The sequence below is a fragment of the Aythya ferina genome (assembly GCF_964211825.1).
Source record: "Aythya ferina genome assembly, chromosome: 2".
Taxonomy (NCBI): domain Eukaryota; kingdom Metazoa; phylum Chordata; class Aves; order Anseriformes; family Anatidae; genus Aythya; species Aythya ferina.
In genome coordinates, this window is record NC_140297.1 from 125,519,703 (window position 1) to 125,541,290 (window position 21,588).

Below are 21,588 nucleotides of genomic sequence, written 5' to 3' on the forward strand. Positions count from 1 at the left end.
ATCAGGCCTCACTGACTTGAACATAATTTAGCCTGCTATTTCCATTTTCTAGTTTGTATTCCCATCTAGTTGTTAGTCTTATTTGTGAGAAATATGAAACCTCAGTTAGCATTTTGCTTATGTAAAAAAGACAGTTGAATATTTTGGTCTTTTATATCACCTGTTATTTACTACCATCCATTTATTTTCCTTCAGCTTCCTTGTATGCACATTAGAAATAAAAGATAGTTTTCATGTTTCCGTTACCATGTGACCTAGGTTTTCTGATTTTGTTGTTATATGCATGTGGTCTTCTCTCAGACTTGACAATAAGTATGCATTTCCACTTGTTGTATGTATTTGAATAAGTATAGTGTAGTATGTATGTATAAGTATGTATTTTCCACTTTTTTCCATTCTTGTTTGATTTTCATATATCTTTTCTGGAAAACAGATTTTTCTTTCCAATTTTCTATGGCTTTGAAAATTCTTTTTCATAGAAAACCAATCAGCTGTCTCTTTACTTAAAACTGGTGATGTTACTGTGGCCACAGAAACTTGCAGTGACCATCTTCCTGATGAATGAAGGACTTTATGGCATTTTCTTTTATTGTTTCCAATTCCACGTATTGGCATGCTTTAAGTATTGTCTTTAGCAAATATTGCTTCCATCCTCCATTTCACTTGTATTTCTCAAGTTTGCTGTAACTTTCTTCAGTTGGTTGTTCTAGCTTTCCATTCCTTGGTCTTGTTTACTTTGTCCATTTTTATTCCTGCCCATTCATCTTCATCCTCAGTGAATATTCAAGTAAAATTTAGCTGAACACAAATTATCTCCTTCTTCACTCTAAACCAGTAGTCTAATTTCCTCCAGCAAAATGAAATTTAGCAACCCTTCCCATTTCCTACAGCCTTGAAAACAATACTGAAAGCCATCTTCCTTCCTTCCCACTTCCTCTTCTGCATCATATCAAATCTTGTCACTTTGATTTTTGCAACATTTCTAAAATCCACACTTTCCACACTTGCAAGACATTAATTCATTTTTTTTTATTATTATTTTGTTTTGTGTATTATTCTTACCTCTTCTTTTTCCCCATCTCCAGGTTTCCTGCTTTCTCATTTTCTGTTTGTCCAATATTCTAAAATAATATTTTATTGTAATTATTGCTGCTTCGTCTCTGCTTTCTGTGGTTCTTTTTAAAATATGGAAATATTTGTGTCATTTCACTGGTATGTGGCAGCCTTCTTTGCTTTTCTGGTATACCTCCCCTCCCCCCCCCTTTTCACCTGTTTTCCTTCCTTTTAGCCAGAAATTCACTCTTCATACTTCTATGCTGATACTTCTTTCACCCATACCATGATACTCGTTTTTAACCTTCTTGTGTCTTGGTTTCTGTACTGTTCTCATTTGGGGCACCCAGATGTCGTTTCTCATCTCATGTAATCATTCACATTTGAACTGTAACCCAGTAATAGTCTGCTGCATTCTTTTTGCCTTATTTCATTCCCAAGTGTAGCAATCTGTTCTGAGCCTCATTCATGTTAGCTTTGCATGTGCTTTTTTGGTATTTTCCTCTCCTTAATTATCTATCATTTTCCATAATTCTTAATTTAGAGTGCAAGCTCTTAGGGGCATAGTGCTTATATTTTCATAGCTATGCATGACCCTTTGTCATGTATTATTCATGGGGCTTTTGTAAGCATTAAAGTTGTTTACTGTAACTTTTGGGATCATCTGCTCTTTAGGTATAAGGAACCTCAGAACTTCAGGTGTCTGGGTAACTGAGTATGTTTGCTGTCAGCATTGATAGATCTAGGAATGTAATCTCTGCAGCTAGTAAGTAGAGCTAGGAAAAGAGATAGAGGTAGAGATAGGAAAACAGATTCCTAGTGTGGTTTATTGTCATGCTAATGACATGCATACAAAAATTAATAAAGTTTTTCTAAAAAGAAATATTTCTGTGGTGGAGAAGCTTTGATGCTCAAGCTTTGTCGGAGCAGTAAATTGGTGAATTGGTGAAAACTTTTTTTTTTTTTTTCCCAACATCATGAAGCACTTTGCTTTTTCAACTGCATTGATTAAAGTGAATTGCATATTAATTACCAGGGCAGACTATTTGTGTTCTTAAGCCAACGTGGCTATACAACCACTTGTGATTATTAGAAAGGTGCATATATTCTGATGGTATTGTTAGGTATCTTTTTTTTTTCTTTATTCAGTTTTTAAAATTTAATTTTGAGAGAAAAGTGTATTGCTGAAGGCATTAATCAGTCATTAGATGAGTGTTATCAAGTTTATGAAGACAAGCACTTGAGACTTAGGAAATACCAGATTTATTGTATTTTATACTATTTTAATTCTGCTCCCTGTTGTCTTGAAATGAAGCATGAAACAGAAAAAAAACACAACATAATAGTAACAACCAGGAACTGAATGAAAAAATGTAAGGAGTTGGAAAGGAACTGAGATTATGCAGCAACTATGTGCTTGTGTGCTTGATGTTCCTGAGCATTGGTGCTCCTAAGAACCCAGAGTCTCTGAAACTTAGAAGTCCTTAAATATGGATTTATTTTTATTTTTATTTATTTATTTATTTATTTTAAGTGGAGAAACAAATTCTATTGCATATGGCTGTAACCAATTGCTTGGTATGCATCCCTCAAAGCTTTGAGTCTTGAATTTTGAACAACATAGTAAAGTTCAAATTGCAAGCTTTAATGTATTACAGAATATCATTAGAAGATGATGTCATCTTTCATCACCTTTTCTTGGGAAGTTAGAAGTTTGATGATTTGTTAAGCATGCTTGTTTAGGCTTTACATGGAACATCTCAAAGTCTCATGTTCTTCTTTCAGCTCTAACCATAAAGTCAGGTTTGCAAATCCTTCCCTTAGCCTGACTGGCAGATGTGATCGCCTTTCTGTGAAGAGTGTGTGTGTTTCCTGTGCAGCTGGCCCATGCACACCTCCTGGCTGGCCAGCCAGACAACATCTGTGCAGATTTTGATCAGATTTTGTCCAGTAGCCAGTCCAAAAGTGGTGTGAGATCATATGGGATGGCAGCAGAATGCTGGAATGCTGAGCAGAAAATGACTGTGCCAGCAGTATTGGGCAGGACGTACTGCTTGAGGCATTGTAATCTTGGGGAACACAGTGAGCAGAAGAGAAAGCAGGGGTGTTGTAGTTAAAGGCTGAGTCAAGCCGGGGCATCACAATAGTGGGTTACTACTGCAAAATTTGCTGACAGCTACCAGTTTTCATCCACCTTAACTCATTGCCATCTGTGTAACATTCAGCAGTCTTAGCACCCAGCTAATCGGGCTTTTCAGAGAATTCCATGAGTTTGTAATGGCACGAGATAAACGTGTTATCACACTGTCAGTGCTCAGGGTCATGCAGTTACAGAACCTCGGCAGCCAAGCGAGCTATGTGTTTGAAAAGCCATCTGTACACTGGGATATTCAAGTGGCTAGATGAGCCAATTTTGGAGAAAAACTAAGTTAGTACCAAAATTCTGTCCAGAATGAAATATCTGTGTCTAAAGCCATGTATGAGTCTGAGCTGTACTTTTTGACATACATCTTTTGCCACAATTATAACTGCCATGGTTCTCTGCATTAGTGATCATAATGTTTCCCTGCCAAACAAGGGTGTTATGATGACAGATGCATAGAAACAAAGACCACGGGATTTTATTTTTAATACATATTAACCTGCAACTTAAAAATGAGTAAACAAAAAGGCACAGCTAATGCTTTATTGCCAGGTTTTTAAGTCCATGCATAAATAATACAGAGGGACCTTAACTTTCCTTCCTCCAGCAGCCCTCCTGCCTCTGATCTCCAGAAGGCTGCAATCTGTCAGCTGATAGCTTCTGTCTGAGGCTTCTTTCTTTTCACTGACTTTTTTTGGTTTTCTGAGGGTGCATGAAGGATATGATGGGTAGTTTACACTTGCTTGTGCTTATATTCTTGTGAGTATGAGAAAATTTTGTTGGTTTAGAAATCAGCCATCAGTCTCATGATTTTCTAGTAGTTCCTGACATTTCCCAGCTCACTGTACAAAACTTGGCTGCTTTCCATCTTATTAAAATGCAGAGTTATTGAAAGGATACTAGCATGTCTGCTGAGATTTATGATAAATTGTAGCAGGCATTTCAGCAAGGGTTTCAGTTTCAGAAAATCCCATCTCATTATACAAAACAGGGCTGAATTATGAAGCTGTATTTACAAAGTAAAGAGGTCTGCAGCTATTACAGTAGTTCAGGGCTGGCCCCAGGACTTTCTTGCCTCATAATGAAAGTTTTTGGTGAGAGAATGCTGACCTTCTGATTTTTGTAATAATTTGTACAATAGTTGCTAGTTCTAGTTTTAATCTGTCTTTTATGCAAAAAAATGTATTTGCTTCATAGGCCATTTATGCCTCATGAATTTTCCCCCAGGAGTTGCATCTAATCCTATTGAAGGATATTCACGCAGGGGTGTCAGTTTCAGAGAGGAAGTCTGCTTAGCTAATTTCTGAATAAGATTTATAGACTAGCATGTTAAAATCAAATGTCATGTAAGTCAAGAAGGAGTAAAAAGCAGTAAATGGTCTGCTTTTTATAGCATAGCAGTTTACATGCTAAGAGGCAGAAGTTCAAGATTTTTTGTTTAATTAAGTTTAAGAACATCAGCAGCAATTGTTACCTCTCTCTCACTATATGCACACTGAAATTAGGGTTGTTAGGAACATATTTCAAAAATTACACATTTGGTTATGCATATTTTTGAAGTCATAGTTGTTTTTTTTTTTTTTTTTAATATTTCAGCTTGTGTAATCACTAAGTATATATATATTTCTTTATTCAGATAGCAAGTAAAAATGCATCAAATATCAGTGAAAATGTATCAAATATTTATGATTTGCTTACTCTTCAAACCAAAATTGCATTTCTGTAACTGTGTATTTGGTCCGTTTATAAACTTAGTAGTAAATCATTCAATCAGCAGAGCAGCTCTGAATAATTTTAGGTACAAAACCACAATGCTGGTTTTTATTGAATTATTTATTTAACACAAACAAAAGTACTCTAAATACAGTGATCTTTTCTTTTAGGAGGGCTCAGCTTGTTTTAGTACTGAATTCATACCTTCTTCGATAGAATCACTTAGGTTGGAAAAGACCTCTAAGACCATAAAGTCCAACCATTAACCTAGCACTGCTGAGTCTATCACTAAACCATATCACTAAGCACCACATCTACACATCTTTTGAATACCTTCAGGGTTGATGGCTCCCATATGCCAGGCAATTCCCTTTCACATTATAAAAAACACATTAAGTTTACTAGAAGTAAAAAATATAGCTCATTAAGTTATAACAGTTCACAATCAGCACAGATAATTTTACATTCTTTATATTTGTTCTGTTTTCCTTTCTATTTTATTCTGTATTTCATGAGTTTTATGCATAACAATAGAAGGTGTTCTTAAAATATATTACCTATTTCTTTTTTAAGAGTTTTTGTTCTTTAAGCCAATTTATCTATTCCCAGCTGACTATCACAGCAGTGGCCACACTGTCATTAATGGCTGGAAGATCCACAACACAGCAAAGAACAAATGGTTTGTGTGCATGGCAAAAACACCTGAAGAGAAGCAAGAATGGCTGGAAGCTATTTTGAAAGAGCGAGAGAGACGAAAAGGTAGGTTAATAAACTTCCTTATGTTGCTGTGCCAGAAAGCCATGCTGTATTTTTATGTTGAGATGTAAAGCAAAACAGCTGCTAGGCAAACTTGTGGTATCAGGTTCAACTGAAGGTTTATGAATAACAGCTTGGAAAAAAATAAATCAAACTAGTACTGGGAAGGACATAATGACTTGAATCATGTGTGTTGGTAGCGAATGTCATTTTGTAAATGGGAAGATGATTTCATCTAAGATTTTTCAGCTTATCCTCAACCAGAAAATATTATCATAATTTTACTGAGGCCTGTGAAATGTTGTGGCTTGTGGTAAATGAGGGTCTATCCTAAATGCCTTTTGGGGTCTGTATACATTTTGTGAATGGAAATTTGAAGCGCTGAAATAAACAGATTTTCTAAGTTCATACAGATGATTCAACATGAAATGGTACAGAATACACCCACAACCACATCTTTGATCCATTCTCCCCATCCAAGAAAGTAACAAATCACCATTGCAAACAACTGTCTTTTGAATCACTGAATTAAGGTGGAAGAATACTTGGCTGAAATATAATCCTGATCTCTAATGTGACCACAAATAACCTTGTGTATTGAAGGTGAACCCAGCACAGAATAGATGACGCATCATCATCTTCTGGAGCTAATTTCATTTGCAAGCTAAAATATCCTAATCAGTGAGGATGTATGGAGCCTCAGTACTGAAAGAAAATATGACCTTGGTGTCAGATCTGTGTTTCTGTTCCTGGTTAGTGTAGATTTTCTGTGTCCTGTTTCAGTAGCCATTGTTTTGTGCCTCTGTTGTAAATGGAGGATAAGAGTACTTTCTTTGGTCTTTTCAAGTTGAATACTGGATGTTTGTATAACATCTGCTGTAGGACCAGAGTTTCAACTAGAATGTCTGAGCCCTGGCTAATTAACAGTGCCTTCAAGAATTAATAGTGGAAAAGCTAAAAAGTTGCTTTAGAGGTCTAAAAGCTCAACATTTTAGAATAAAAAATGAAAACCAATGTGCTAGAGATGATGTCAAATACAACAACAACAACAAACAGATTTCATAGAATCACAGAATATCCCAAGTTGGAAGGGACCCGTAAGGATCATCGAGTCCAACTCCTGGAACCGCACAGGTCTACCCAAAGTTTTAGACCACGTGAGTAAGTGCACAGTCCAAATGTTTCTTAAATTCAGGCAGGCTTGGTGCAGTGACTACTTCACTGGGGAGCCTGTTCCAGTACGCAACCACCCTCTTAGTGAAGAACCTCTTCCTGATGTCTAGCCTAAACCTTCCCTGCCTCAGCTTGACACCATTTTTCAAAACATCTGTATAAACAATGCAGGATGTATCAACTTAATTGCAGGCAAGTTGCCAAATTACTCAGGAACTAAACAGATACATTTTTGGAATTCAAATATTGTATCTGAATGTAGCTATAAGCATTTTCCTATTTACTGTGAACATAAAGATGCTTAAATTGTATATTTACTTAATAAGGCGTGGAGCCTGTTCATGCAAGTATGTATTTATAGACAATTACACTGAGGTCTAAGTGACTGCACATGTGAGAACAGTGCTTTGTCTCCTTTGCAAGTGAGACACCAGCTAAGTCAAATGTACACACTTTACAAATCTCTTGGGCTATGAGCGGGTGTTGTTTGAGTCACTGCCCCCTTACTGCATGGTGTGGCAGGACCTGCCCACACATTCCTTCACAGCAGTGCCGTGGACCCCACATCTCAGGCAGAACCATGGATAGCAGTTATCACCAGACCAGATAAATAAAGAATATGGATCATGGAAATACAGCTTGAGTATGCCATGTAGCTGGAGCTTTCTGGACCATTAGTACTGGGAGATTTGGAGATTCAATGTACTTAGGGAAGCTCAACCTATGCCGTTATTTGGAGTTCATAAAGCAGAAGCTGAACAGAAGGGAGAGGATGCCCCAGGTGAAATACTTTAACAGAAATTTCAGTGGTAATTGAATTAATAACTAGGACCGCTTTATAGATTTTATTTCTTTGCTAAGAGAAATCAAGCCAAATTGGAAACTTTTTGCTGGGAAGTATTTCTTTCAGTTTAGGGGCTTTCATGTAACCATCTGAAGCATTCAAAAGGTTAGATTTTTTTTAAATTGGTGAACATTTTCAAGGCTGATGGTGCTGTGATGCTGCTGATGATTCAAACAGTCAGTACAAATAAAAACATCAATGTCCTATTAGCTCCAAAAGAAGTATACTGGCTAGATTTTCTTTTCCTGGGAATAAGTCAGGTTTTATGTTTGTATGGCATTACCACTAACCAGTTCGTGGGTAATGAGAGACACTTCTGTATCCGAGACCAATTTGTTATCTTTTTCTTACGCCATGTTTTTTTTTTTCTTCAGAATTATAGAAGTGGCAGACTACTACTCATATTGATTATATATAGCTAAAATTTTAGAAATGTGCAAATCTAGAGAGAAGCTGAGAACATATATATAAGACATTCCTGAAATGTGTGGTTTTATCCTGAATTAAGATGGTTTATAGAGAAAATACATGGGTTATGAAGGTCTGTGGTATTCATTGGGAGAACAAGCTTCTGTGAGGGGCCAATATGATACATAATTCAACAAGAACTGTTTTCAATCATCTGTTATTCAGAAAATGTAATGATTTTCCTGAGAAGAAAAACAGGAAAAAATAAGAAGAAATGTTTAACTAACCCCCTCGATAGATTTTGGTTGTTGAGAAAGTCCCCCCAAAAATAAAAATCAAGTTGTGCATGTGATTTTGTGGAAAAGGGCTAAATTAATCCTCTATGAAACTAACAAGTATACAAGAGATAATTAGTTACAGTTCATTGAAAAACTGAAAAATGTTTGTGAAAATTTTTGTGAAAATGTGAGAATTTTTATTATCAGATGACAAGAGTAAAATATGGACCTTTTACTTTAAATTTGTGAAGACTCCTTCTTTCTGAACATTCATATGCTGAAGTCATTGAAAATCACAGCATTAATATTTATTACTGCAATATCAAAAGTGATGTTAGTATAGGTGTACATTTTCAGTAACAATTTGACTTCACTGTGAGGAATTTATAGATATCATTTGATTATGCTTTATGAAGGTTAGATGTTCATAAATAGATCTTGATTCTGAGCAAAATAATGGAAAAACCTCCTTTTACTTTTTTATATGTAGAATATTAGTATTGTCTATTCTGTTGAAGACTGAAATATAATGACGGTATCACTTCATAAAATTTTATTGTATTTTTGACAGGTTTAAAATTGGGCATGGAACAAGACACTTGGGTGATGATCTCTGAGCAAGGAGAAAGACTATACAAAATGATGTGCAAACAAGGGAATCTCATCAAAGACAGGAAGAGGAAATTAACCACTTTCCCCAAGTGCTTTCTTGGAAGGTATTACATGCATTTTATAGCATGATTTTTAAGCAGCTTTTATATCTTCTTTGGGATTTTATGAAAACCACACTTTATTTGTAATGTCTGTTAGGACTATTTGCCTCCCAGAATTTAGCCAAAATGTAAATTGTTCTGCCTGAAATTTATGGATATGTACTCAAATCCCAAAATACCTTTTTAAAGGGCCAAGGCTGCAAAGGCATGTTGAACATAGAAAATGCATCAAATAAAATTGTTTCTTTAGGTAAATAATTCTCAACTGTTTTTGATGCATTTTAGAGTGTCAAATTTGCTTTAATCCACTTTAAAAATCTGACTCTAAAACTGTTCCCTTCTCCTCTTGTCTGAATATCAGGTATCGAGTTATTAAAGGCAATTTATATGCTTAAAAATTAAACCCTGTTAAGAGGAGAATCTTTAGAATGTCATAATGTACCTATGGCTTAAGGAGACTGAATGCACAAGGAGGAGAAAGCAATAGGTAGCATGATATTACATACGTTACAGAAAAACATTTTTTGGGGCAGAAAGTTTATCCCTTATTTCATCTGACTGTAAGGCAGATTAGCATGGAGTATTTTTCTATAGTACAGTGATTGTTTTACACAAGCACATTGTGATGAAGATCCTCACTGCTGTGTTCAAAAGAGGAAACGAAATAAGAGATTTTCAGGTACTGTCCAAAGTCATGTAGCTGGTGAGAGTTGAAATGAGGATTAAGATTAATTATTGAGTTGTGATTGAATCATCTCCTTAGAGCGACTGTTGGAAGGAGATAAACAACACGCTCCTGGTATGGAGCCATGTAAAACATTTAAACTGACTGTCAAAAGTTTGCTTTTCTGTTCCATCTTTGAAGTGGATCCTTCCAAACTATGCTTTTGCTTGTCTGTGGGTCAATAGTTAAAACCCATTAATGTGGATGTTGCACTGCCTCACTAAACTGCTATTTTGATTTTTAACAGACATGGAAATATTTTATGTACCATAAAATTGATATCTCTGAACTGCATCAGATTTACTGTGAAATAAACTTGGTATTTCTTGGATGTGCACTATATGCTTTGTTTATGTGCTCAGGACGTCTCAGAAATAACAGGCCTACTGTTCTGTCATGCTGCAATTATGGTCTGCCTTCAGAGGATATCTTCCCTGTGTAGGTGCAGTAGGTGTGCCTGGGATTTTCTTATATTTGACTGTCTAGTCAAATATGTCTATTCTACTTTAGAAAATCATGGAAAACAAAGGCATATTTGTCATGTGCTAGATAAAACTTCTGAACAGAAAAGAAAAGACATGTCAAGGGAAACCTTTATGTATTATATCTAAATGATAAAAAGTGGAAATCATTTTTTAAAAGATGATATGACATTCTAAAGGTCATTCTAAAGGCTTAAGAAGCACTTACTAAGTAAGGAACCTTGCTTGTCTTGCAACTAAGAAGAAAATGTAGTAGATGTAGTGGAATGACATTTCAATTTTTCTTTTTTTGTATCTGTTTTAATTCAGTGAATTTGTGTCCTGGTTATTGGAAATTGGAGAGATACACAAATCTGAAGAAGGCGTTCATCTTGGCCAAGCTTTATTAGAGAATGGCATTATCCATCATGGTAAATATAATTAGTTTTAACTTACTTGTTTTCAAGGTAATTGTTGTAATTAGAGTGGACTTAATTTTGTTTTATAAAATGATGGTCTCATTAATGCAAGGCAGCTTGTTGAATCTGCATTATATCCTTACAGGGACCTCATGGGGCCCTTGCCCATGCCTAGAAGATTTACTGCATAACCTCCATGGATATAACTAGATTAGATCTGTGCTGTTGGGATCACAACGTTGCAAACAGGGACCTACAGAGACATTGCTATTCTGTTATAACCAAAAATAAATTTGAGGTGAAGAAAGGAGGGCAGAGTTTTTTTTTAAGGATTTAAGCTTTTTAGTTAGGCTAGGCCTTTTAGGGACACATATTTGAATTAGCATTGTAGATAGCAAAAAATGTTACAGCTGGCTGCTGATAAATATGCCTGATCCTCTGTTAGGAATTACAAGTTTAGCAGGTAAAACCAACCTAGAACACAAAAGTTTAAACATTTGAATTTTCAGGCCCTGTTTGTCTCTGGTTTGTAGAGTTGCTAAAATTCAAATTTTTATGCTTAAATTTTCAGTCAACTATTTGTGCTAAGCTCATTCTGGAGAGAAGCATCACTGAAATGGTTTAGTTTTTGAGCCAAAAAGGTTTGATTTCTTGAGGTAATTTGAATTGGCAGCATTTTTCATATCAAGCCTTCTTACCACAGCAGGTTCTTGTCTCTTTTCCTTTTGGAAGTTATAATCCATCAGGATTATAAGCAAAGTGAAGATGCTTCCACTTTTTAAGGCATGTTTGACTTAGATTCAGTAACTTTAAAAATCAGTTAGTGAAAGAGTTGCAAAGTTAGGTGCTGTTCTGGCATAGATCCAGGGTGTAAATTTAGAAGGAATCACTGATAATTTACATTTTGATACATAAATACTTAAACCAGTAATTAATTCAATACTTACTTTGTACGTTCTTTGCCACCATGGTTTCAGTGTTCTTGGCTGAAAGGAAAGCGGGAGTAACTGAGTGCCACTTGGCTATGTGCATTTTGAATATACACTGAGTAGGAGGAAAAACATTGAAGTTATTCATCAGTAGTCATGTAGTCTTTAATGCTTTAATGTCAGTCTACATGATTTTCTTCAACCATCATTCAAATGTCAGATGCTATTATGTTTACTACACACACAGAATTGTTTTCAATGGAATGATTCTGTTGCCAAAGATTCTTCTCCTGATCTTGTAATTTACATCCCAAATACACTGATAGACTTTCTCAATACAGAGTTAAATGAATATTGTGTAATTTCATGAGATAAAAGGGTAATTATATTAGAGCATAGAAATTTGAGCCAGACATGCTACTTTGAATAGTGGATCCAGCTGTGGTTCAGTGAAAATAGAACTCTTAAAATAAAGTTGAATGAACCATCTGTTTTCATAGAGGGAGCAAGGGAGAAAGAAAGTTTGGCTGTTACTCACATTGCAAATGCTGTAGGGGGCTTTGTTAGATTTAGCATATTCTAGCATATGCTTCATTCTAGCCATGCAAGACCCACACTGTGATGGACATTGTTTTACTTCCTGGTGTGTGAACTCTGGCAAGTTATGGCTGTTCCGTGTTTTTTTTTTTTTTTTTTTTTTTTTTTTTTTTTTTTTTTTTTTTTCCAGTTTTGCAAAAGGAAAAAACAGTTTATATGTTGCTATCCTAAATCCACCTGGTGGCATTCTCTTATATCTGAAACAGCTTAAAATTAATCAGCCAATATACTGAGATACTTTGTCTGGTCACCTGTTGCTGATGGTTAGAGGTGGAAGCTTCCTCTCAAGGCAATAAGGAGCTTTGTAGCTACAAAAATATCTTAATATCAGCTTATTTTAAATATCAGATGATTTAAAATAAAAACGTATTTACATGGTTGCGCAGTTCCTGGATTGGTGTACTGATCTGAGTAAATATTACCGTGGCAGAAAAGCAAAAATTAAAGACCAGTTTAAACCTGATCAGTTCTCTTTTCTTGGCATATGCCCTATAAAATACTTATCTCCAAACAAAGTACACATAGATGGTTGGTAGTGACACACAAAACAATTTGGTGTTCCTTATGTAGTAATGAGCATTTTAGCATACTTAACTGTTTGAAACTATGGACTTGCAAATGTACAGCTCATACTAGTTGATACTAGTGGCTGATAGATAATCTATTCTTCCTCTTGAGCCAAATCACATCTATATCATAGAATGCTAAAACAACCTGCCTCTCCTTGTGCCCAATGAATAGTGATTTACAGCTTCTCTCACAGCTTCCCTCAATATATTTAGTAGGTAACACAATGCAGTTGAGTCAGGAGCATCCTTGTTTGGTTTCCTACAAATGACTACAAATGCTACAAAGCAATGCTCTTCAGAGTGCAGAACCTGTTCTGTTCTTCATGGACATGCAAGAATGGAAAGGTGCTTTGCAGTCATGGTTCCTTCTCTGTGCATCTCTGTAACAGCAAGGAACAGTTTGACCTTAAGCAATATGATCCTGGCAGTGTTTTTTTTTTTTTTTTTTTTTTTTTTTCTTCTATCTTCTGTAGTTGCTGGTTTTAAAAACTCTTAATGTACATTCATCTACTGGAATATATCTTTTCTCCAACAGTAACAAATTATTTTCAATTACAGAACTAGAAGGTATCTTTTATTCCTGAGTTAAATGGTCACAGTTCAGTAAAATCAATTTCAATACTTATGCTAGGCATTATATATGAGAATTTTGTAGTCTGTATCTGATGTACTGGGAGCTAATGATATGTAAAAAGCTAAGGGGTCATTGTAGATAAATCACCTCAGCACATACCATGAGTTCAAGGCAATCAGAGTAATGTCCTGGGCTTTACAATCAGTAGATATATCAAGTGCAGGTAGCGAAGTTATTTTCTTTTGCATGACACTGGTGAAAACACTGTATATATGATGTCCTGATTTTATGTCCATGTATCAGATGATTGGTGGATATACTGAAGAGCTTGACAGTGTGTGAAAAATGATGCAGTGGTTAGAGAAGACACCTTACTATGTAAAGTCTGTGGTGCTCAACTACATTTTTGAAGAGGATAATGGATTGATATTGTAGGTATAGGAATAGATATCTTCCTTCCTTGGTATAGGAAGGGATGAAGAATTACCTAACACTATCAGGCTTGTTACTCTGATAAACAAAGACATTAAAGAATTACAGAATCATTAGGGTTGGAAAAGATCTCTAAAATCATCTAGTCCAACTGTCCACCTACCACCAATATTACCCACTAAACCATGTCCCCACATCTGTCTTAAACACCTTCAGGTGTGACTTCCCTGGGCAACCTGTTCCAATGCCTAACCACTCTTTCTGAGAAGGAATTTTTTCCTTCCCCACATTTTCCTTTCAGGTAGTTGTAGAGAGTAATAAGGTCTCCTTTGAGCCTCCTCTTCTTCAGGCTAAACAATCCCAGTTCCCTCAGCCACTCCTCATAAGACTCAACTTATGATAGCCTCCTTTAATAGTAGATGGCATGCAAATTTCCTTTCAAATTAAAGCTTAAATTTTCAAGCAAACCAATAATAAATACAGTATCCCAGGATGGTGCCAGTGCTTTCTGCTGTCCTCAGCCATCAATTGAATCAGCTTTTTTTCAGAAGGCCTTACTGTAGTCCTGTTTCTATGAGAAGTTTTGTATCATATGATGTGACTTTTGAAGAAATATTTGAAGTTGTGAGGTTTGTTGTTGAAATCTTTTAAAACTGCTGAATGGAAACCCACCTGCTAAGATCCTTTTTCAGGGGTCTTTGGTGACGAGGACCATGTATATTGACTTAACAGATGATTGCAAGTCTCTTGCACTGAAGACCTTCAGCTGGCTATATATAGAGGAAGACAGGCCTTCTTTGCTCTCAAGTGCAGGACTATTCAAATATGTTATGAAGGGTTCTTTATTGATTCATCTGAGATTGGCCTTAGCAAGAATTAGGACAGGAAATAATGTGAAACAATACATTGATAATTGCAAAAGAAGCTGTCTTTTTGGCTATTTGATTGATAAAGGTTGCAAATGCACTGAACACACTTAAATGCCTGATGTTCTAGGCTGTTCCAGGCTGTTTGTTGTTCTTATTCTTTGCCCATTACTTAAAATTGTTTTGTTTCCTGTGGGCTACTTAAATGTTGTGAGAAATATCATCATCAGTGACATAAAGGAACTTAGGGCAGATGATTTATTCATGCCTCCTACCCTCCCTGTCTGAAATCTATCATGTAATGGACTATTATTTGAAGGAATGACTTTGCCCTTCTTTTTGTGTATTTCTGTAGAAAGTAACCTGGCTATACATGTGGTGTTTTTTGTTTGTTTGTTTGTTTTTTAATTTAGTTACAGATAAGCACCAATTCAAACCTGAACACATGCTGTACAGATTCCGATATGATGATGGAACATACTATCCAAGAAACGAGATGCAGGAAGTGATTTCTAAGGTACATAATGGAACATTTGCTATTATTAGGAAGAATGCACCAGAAATTGAGATTCTGCTTGAGAAATAAAATAAAATATTGTGCTAGAACACAACATTCCTTCACGCTTGCCTGACTTTATATTTATGTGAATCAAACTTAATTTTCCATTTGTAAGGGAAGATCTTGCCTTGTTGTTACATATTTTAAATATGGAATTAAAAATGTATTTTAATTACTTCATGATTTCATATGTGGGATGCATTGCCTGTGTTTCTGGGTAATTCTGAGGCTGGCATTTCAGTCCATTGCATTTTTCAATCCATCTTAATAGATTTGAACTTACATATAGATTAAATAAAAATAAAATTCAGAGTGTCTTGTATTAGTGTCTTAACAAAGCAGTAAATCAAGAGTCACATAGATGTTTAAACATGGGTATTAGTATCCATCTACACTACTAGGTGTAACACTTCTATTGAACAAAGTTGCCTTTAAACTCATCTCATGATTTTGACATAGAAAACTGCAGTATCTTGGATATTGCATTACAATGGCACTCACTTTCTGCTGGCATTGTTAATGTAAGCTATATGTAGGAGAATCTTCAATACCAAATTCTAGCAGGCACAACAATGTAGAATGAAACCTGTTTTGACACAATTTTTTATTGTTATATATGTTTTGTCGTGCACGTTATAAAGATTATTATTATTTTTTTGATAGTCTGCTAAGGAATGCTTATGTGATTTGTTTTTCTTAATGCTATTTTCTGATGGTAGTATCTTAAATTCCTTCAAGCATTCTATTTTTGTTTTCAATTGAAAATGTATTACATCTTTTCACATCTTTGAATCATTTTTATTTTTATGCTGTTTAGTTGTAATTTTACTTTGTATATATATATAAAAGGTACTTATGCGTGTAATATTTATTTTTATTTTTTTTTTTTTTACTTTAATTGCTTGCTTTGTGTGTAGAGCACCAATCAGTGATTTGGAAAACCTTAATGCATAGACCATTACTTTATCTTTCAAGTTTTGTGTACTTTTTTTTTTTTTTTTTCAAAATACTATACCTTAATTATTATTTTTTTAATTCTACCTTAAAGCTGATCCTTATTTCATGTGTATCAGTTGGTTATAAATGATTTATGTCTCATGATTTTTATGTCAATATTGTTATCTGGAAATAGTAAGTTTTGGCACATAAAGAAATTTGAATAGTTTTGTTTTGCTAGCTAAGTGAAACATCTAGCTTTTTTACTGTGTCCGTTCCTCTCATGTTCTCTGGGGTGTGAATATGTAACAACATTATAATCCACGTAAGTAACCTCATCTTTCTCTTTTACAGGGTGTACGACTGTACTGTCGCCTTCACAGTCTCTTCACCCCAGTAATTAGGTGAGTCTAGTTAGGAAATCCTTAGAGACTCATTCAAGAGAAGTATGTATTCTGAAGATACTGTGTTTGAATGTAGGAACCTAACCCACCTTTCTAAGAGTGGTCTTTGGGGAGAAATCAAAAAAGATTGAAGGGCTATAAAGACAAAAAGTGTAACTGCATCATAAAATGAGTGCAAACTCAATCCAAGATTATCTTTTTTTTCCAGACTTTTAGAGCCATCTAGGTCCTGATAGATGTGCTTATATGCTTACTGTAGATATTAATATACTCACTTCTTTAGTAACGTTCCATTACTCATTTGTAGAATCTCAGCTGCAAGAAGGCAACTGTCTTTATGTTGCAGTGACAAAGTAAGATATGGTCAGCCTTCCCCTTTCTGTCTACACTGAAAGGTTTGACTTGCTTTACTCCAGAGGCAGCTTCTGAAGCTCTGTTTCTGAACCACTACAAAATGGTCAATTCATGCTTATACTAACTTGTAAAGAAAATAAGTGTTTTTTGTTTGTTGTTTTTAGTTTAGGCTCTTTTGACCTTCTGCTTCATATATATACCTACATATATATTTTTGTTTTGGACAGGGATAAAGATTATCACTTGAGAACCTACAAATCTGTAGTCATGGCTAACAAACTCATAGACTGGTTGATTGCACAGGCAAGTGTATACCTTTTGGATTTATGTGCTTTTCTAAATATTGCATTTAAATTATGATTTGAAAGGTAGTGATGTATTAGGTGGAATAACATACACTTTGTATAAGAACAGTGTGTGCGTGTGTGCGTGCACGCATATTTGTGTGTAATCCTCTTAACCAGTAAAGTAACAGAAATCAGCTGTCAACAGCCATGCTATTCATCCCTTTTGTACTTATCTTCCTTATTTGCAATTGAACTTTAAATGTTTTAATGAGACTTAGCTTTGTAATTCAGCATGTGATATTTTTCAAGGCTTAAAATGAAATGCATAGGCCCTGAAAACCCTAAATTACTAACTGGAAGTCAGTACCAATTTGCTGTTATGATTCTGTTTTATTTTAAGCAAACCAGGAACAAGAATGGGGTAACCTGTTCATTCAGTCAACATGTACCAGCTTTATAAAATAGAAGTAAAAATTCTCAATACTTTTATACTTGCCCAGTGAGGTTATACCACTGTGAATAGAATCCATTTTACTTATATATTAAAATATAAAGAAAATATGCTATGGTTTAACAGGGGGATTGCCGGACCAGGGAGGAAGCTATGATCTTTGGTGTAGCTCTTTGTGATAATGGGTTTATGCACCATGGTAAGTAAATACATTCTATACAAGGTATACATACCTCTTGTTTAATGCCATCTACATAGTAGGAAGGAAATGCAGGCACTGTTAAAGATATTACAGACAGTATAGGAAATTCATTCATTATATCACTGGAGAAACCTATGCTACAATCTTGAAGAAGAAGAAGAAAAATATGTATTGTATACTCTAAAAATTATTTTCAGTCAATTTTAAAGCATATACTGAGGGTTTCATCTTTCGAAGGATTTAGGGGTGGAATTTTGGTGAACCACATTGAAAGAAAATTCTTAAGCAGGCAATACATGTTTGTGTAGGTGAGCCTGAAGATAGACCTTGAGGAAATATGTAGGAAAATAAAGGAATAATTTTTGGAGGAATGAATTAAGTGTTGTGGAGCATGACTTTAAATATGTGAAGTGGTGACAGCCAGAGAAAGTGGACTGTACAAAAATGATAGAAAATGTAGAAATGTAGAAAAAATAATAAAGACAGCATGGAACAAAGAAGAAGGGAGAGGAGAGCAGAGATACATGGAGTACAAAAAATGAGAACAGGTTGCATTTAATACCATCAGAGGGAAGATTTCAGTGAAATGATTGAAGCAGTGGGTCATTTACTGGAATAAAGAAAAAGAAATCATTTTCTCATCAGCTTGTTTAGATAAGGAGGAAGAATTAACTTTTTCTCAGACAGTGTTCACTTTTGCCTTTGATTTTTGAACATACAGACTGCATCTGTCTGCTGTTCTAGTTGCTTCCACATCCCCAGCAAACCCATTTCTAATACTGAACGTGGTGTACATCATTCATGCACTTGAAGAGTGCCAGAACTTGTTAGTGAGCATTTCCAATAGCTGTCCAACAGAACTTTTCAAAATCATGTTCTTAAACCAATTTCAGGAAGCACAAGCTTGGCATTTTCACTAAAACGAGGCTAAGCTAGTCTTCCTAACCTTGGTGAAATCTAAATACAGTAGCTGAAAATAAACTTAGTGATACCTACCTATAATGGATCCAGGAAAAAGAGAGTTACTAATGTTAAAAATTAAGTTTTCCTTAGCTTCACACAAAAAGTAGTTTGCTAGCATTTAATTTGTACATGTTCAGTACATTATGGGTAATAAAAAATATGCTATTCAAGAATTTAAAAGAAGAACAGGATTAATGTTTGTGTTTCTGTGTCATACAGTGTTAGAGAAAAGTGAATTTAAAGATGAACCACTGTTGTTCCGTTTTTATGCGGATGAAGAAATGGAAGGGTCAAATATGAAGCACAGACTGATGAAACATGATTTGAAAGTAGTGGAAAATGTCATAGCTAAGTCATTATTGGTGAGTTAAACCAAATTATCATATGTTTTGATGAGTTAAAACCAAATTGGTATTAGTGACAGTAAATTAGCACTGTGTATTGTTTTTTTTTTTAATGGAGCTATATTTACTAAATGCCTTCCTGAACAATCTTTTGAACAATTTTGAACAATTCTATTTTTCAGATTAAATCTAATGAAGGCACCTATGGTTTTGGTTTAGAAGATAGAAATAAGGTGCCAATTATTAAAGTGGTGGAGAAAGGATCCAATGCTGAGGTATTAAACATTATAAATTATCTTTCTTGTTTTATTGACTTTCTCACAGGTGTATGATTTATATATCAGTTAAGAAAATGTGTGATAGTAGATGATAATACAATAATTTGAGAACTTTTCAAGTTAGCTATGATTATTATGCTTTTTTGTTTTGTTTTGCTTTGTTTGTTTAAAATTGAGCTATGACCATTAGCAACATTTATTTTATACAGAGATAATTTGTTATGAGTTTTGAAAAAGTAATGGTTTTATTTTAATGCTTTAAAAAATATTCCTATGATTACACTACTCATGAATGGAATAAACATCCTTCAGTAGAATATGAAATGAATATAGAACAGTACTCTAGTCTGTAGGTTGCACTTGATGTATTTCATAATAAAGGATGTATCAAGCAATTCTAGAATTTAAAAATCTGAATAAATAAATCATAGCCTTTCAGTTTGTTAGTATTGCTTTAGTTGTTATTTGGGTAATTTAATATTGTTCTAGTGAATTGTATGGGAGTCTCTATAAGTGTAAATATACAGAAATAATATCTTCTATGACAGGAAAAAAAAAGACTTGGACTTCAAGCCCTTCTATTTCTAAGCCCCACATCTCATTGTGGGATAAAAATTGTGATAAAAATAGATACGACAGAAAAACAGTACAATACAACCGCAGAACTATATCCAGAGATATTTTGCTGTTGGCTTTGCATAATCCCATATGGTCTTTTTCAGCAGTTAGGTTCTGTCATGATCTCAGGTGGCACTAAGACTTTGCATGTGCCTTGAGCAGTTCTGTATACTCCTGCCATCCTAGCTGGGAATGTTTTCTTTCTTGTTAGACTTCTTTAAAGATTGTATGCAATTTGGTTGCTGTACCATTGGCTCAAAAGTATGGCCATAAAACTTTCAAGGATACCATTCCATTTTGGAGCTTAATAGGTATTCTCTTATTAAAATAGTCATCAGGTCCTTCCTTGTCAAAAGAAGCATTAGCTCCTTTGGAGAATGACATGTGGGCAAATGAGGTAACATCAATAATATAATAACAACAATAATAGCAAAAAAAAAAAAAAAAAGCCAACAACTGGATCAGTGAAGGCTATTGTGTTAATTATTACAGATATTAACTAATATTGTAATACTTCAATAAAATCTTGACTGACAGTAGGACTTGTCATTAGGTCTCTTCAGAAGGAGAGTTTACAGTACACTTGAGGTCACTATAACCAATTCCAGAACCAATTTTTTGTGTGTCTTTTGAGTGTAGTTCGTGAAGGAGGCATAAAGAATTTTCTGTAAGTGTGTGTGTCATTATTCCTATTGGGGTTGCATGCAAGCAGAAGAAAACATAACGTTGGTGGTTATAAAAGGCAAACATCTACACAACTGTTATTGTTTTCTAGATGGCAGGCTTGGAGGTTGGGAAAAAAATCTTCGCCATTAATGGTGACCTGGTTTTTCTGCGACCCTTTAGTGAAGTGGATTGCTTCCTGAAAACGTGTTTAAACAGCAGAAAGCCCCTGCGGGTTCTTGTGAGCACTAAACCACGGGAGTAAGTTGTCATTCCTTTGCGGGAATTTTTAGAAACTACAATTGAAGTGAATTTAAAAAGACAAGTGGAACTTCAAACAGCGCTATTGTAAAGTTATTTTAAATGCTTTGCCGAATCTCACTTTGTAAAGTCAAGCAATTTGATCTGCTTTGATTTTGTTTTATTAAATTTGTCAGTCAGCAAAAACAAAACACAAGTGCTTAGATCATCAGGTCTGCCACGTTAAGTACATGAAGAAACCGCAAGTGTAGATGAGGTTTCTTTGAATACATGGACAGTTTTGATCACTTATCTCTTACTTATGTTTATTAAACAAGGTCCTCTGTCTGGGGATTAGTTCCTGGTTTGGCAGAAGTTGGACTTTGTGATCTAATGGGCCTCTTTGGTATGTGTGCTGGTTGTGTAAACAACAGTAGCAAGTAAACAACTCCAGATCTTTCTGTAACAGCTGTATTTCTACACAATGATTTGACCACTGCAATCTGAGTAGAATTTTGTTACATAAAAGAAATACAAAGTGAGGCCTAATGCCTGGGTTCAGTAGATATGTTAACGAACATTGGTCTATCAGTAAAGTTGTTAATGGTTTCTGTGTAACAAAGAAAGAGGAGAATAA

The 21,588-nt window shown here is 34.9% G+C and overlaps 1 protein-coding gene across 1 annotated transcript in view; it reads left to right on the plus strand.

The window, feature by feature from the left end:
- PREX2 (phosphatidylinositol-3,4,5-trisphosphate dependent Rac exchange factor 2) overlaps positions 1-21,588 on the plus strand; it is a 183,181-nt gene that overhangs the window by 66,390 nt on the left and 95,203 nt on the right. The window contains exons 10-19 of the mRNA XM_084512072.1: positions 5,519-5,668; positions 8,940-9,084; positions 10,597-10,697; positions 15,066-15,169; positions 16,502-16,551; positions 17,133-17,208; positions 17,770-17,842; positions 19,028-19,170; positions 19,335-19,427; positions 20,824-20,972. Of these exons, the coding sequence (XP_084368198.1) occupies positions 5,519-5,668; positions 8,940-9,084; positions 10,597-10,697; positions 15,066-15,169; positions 16,502-16,551; positions 17,133-17,208; positions 17,770-17,842; positions 19,028-19,170; positions 19,335-19,427; positions 20,824-20,972 (1,084 nt within the window). The remainder of the gene's footprint in view (positions 1-5,518; positions 5,669-8,939; positions 9,085-10,596; positions 10,698-15,065; positions 15,170-16,501; positions 16,552-17,132; positions 17,209-17,769; positions 17,843-19,027; positions 19,171-19,334; positions 19,428-20,823; positions 20,973-21,588) is intronic.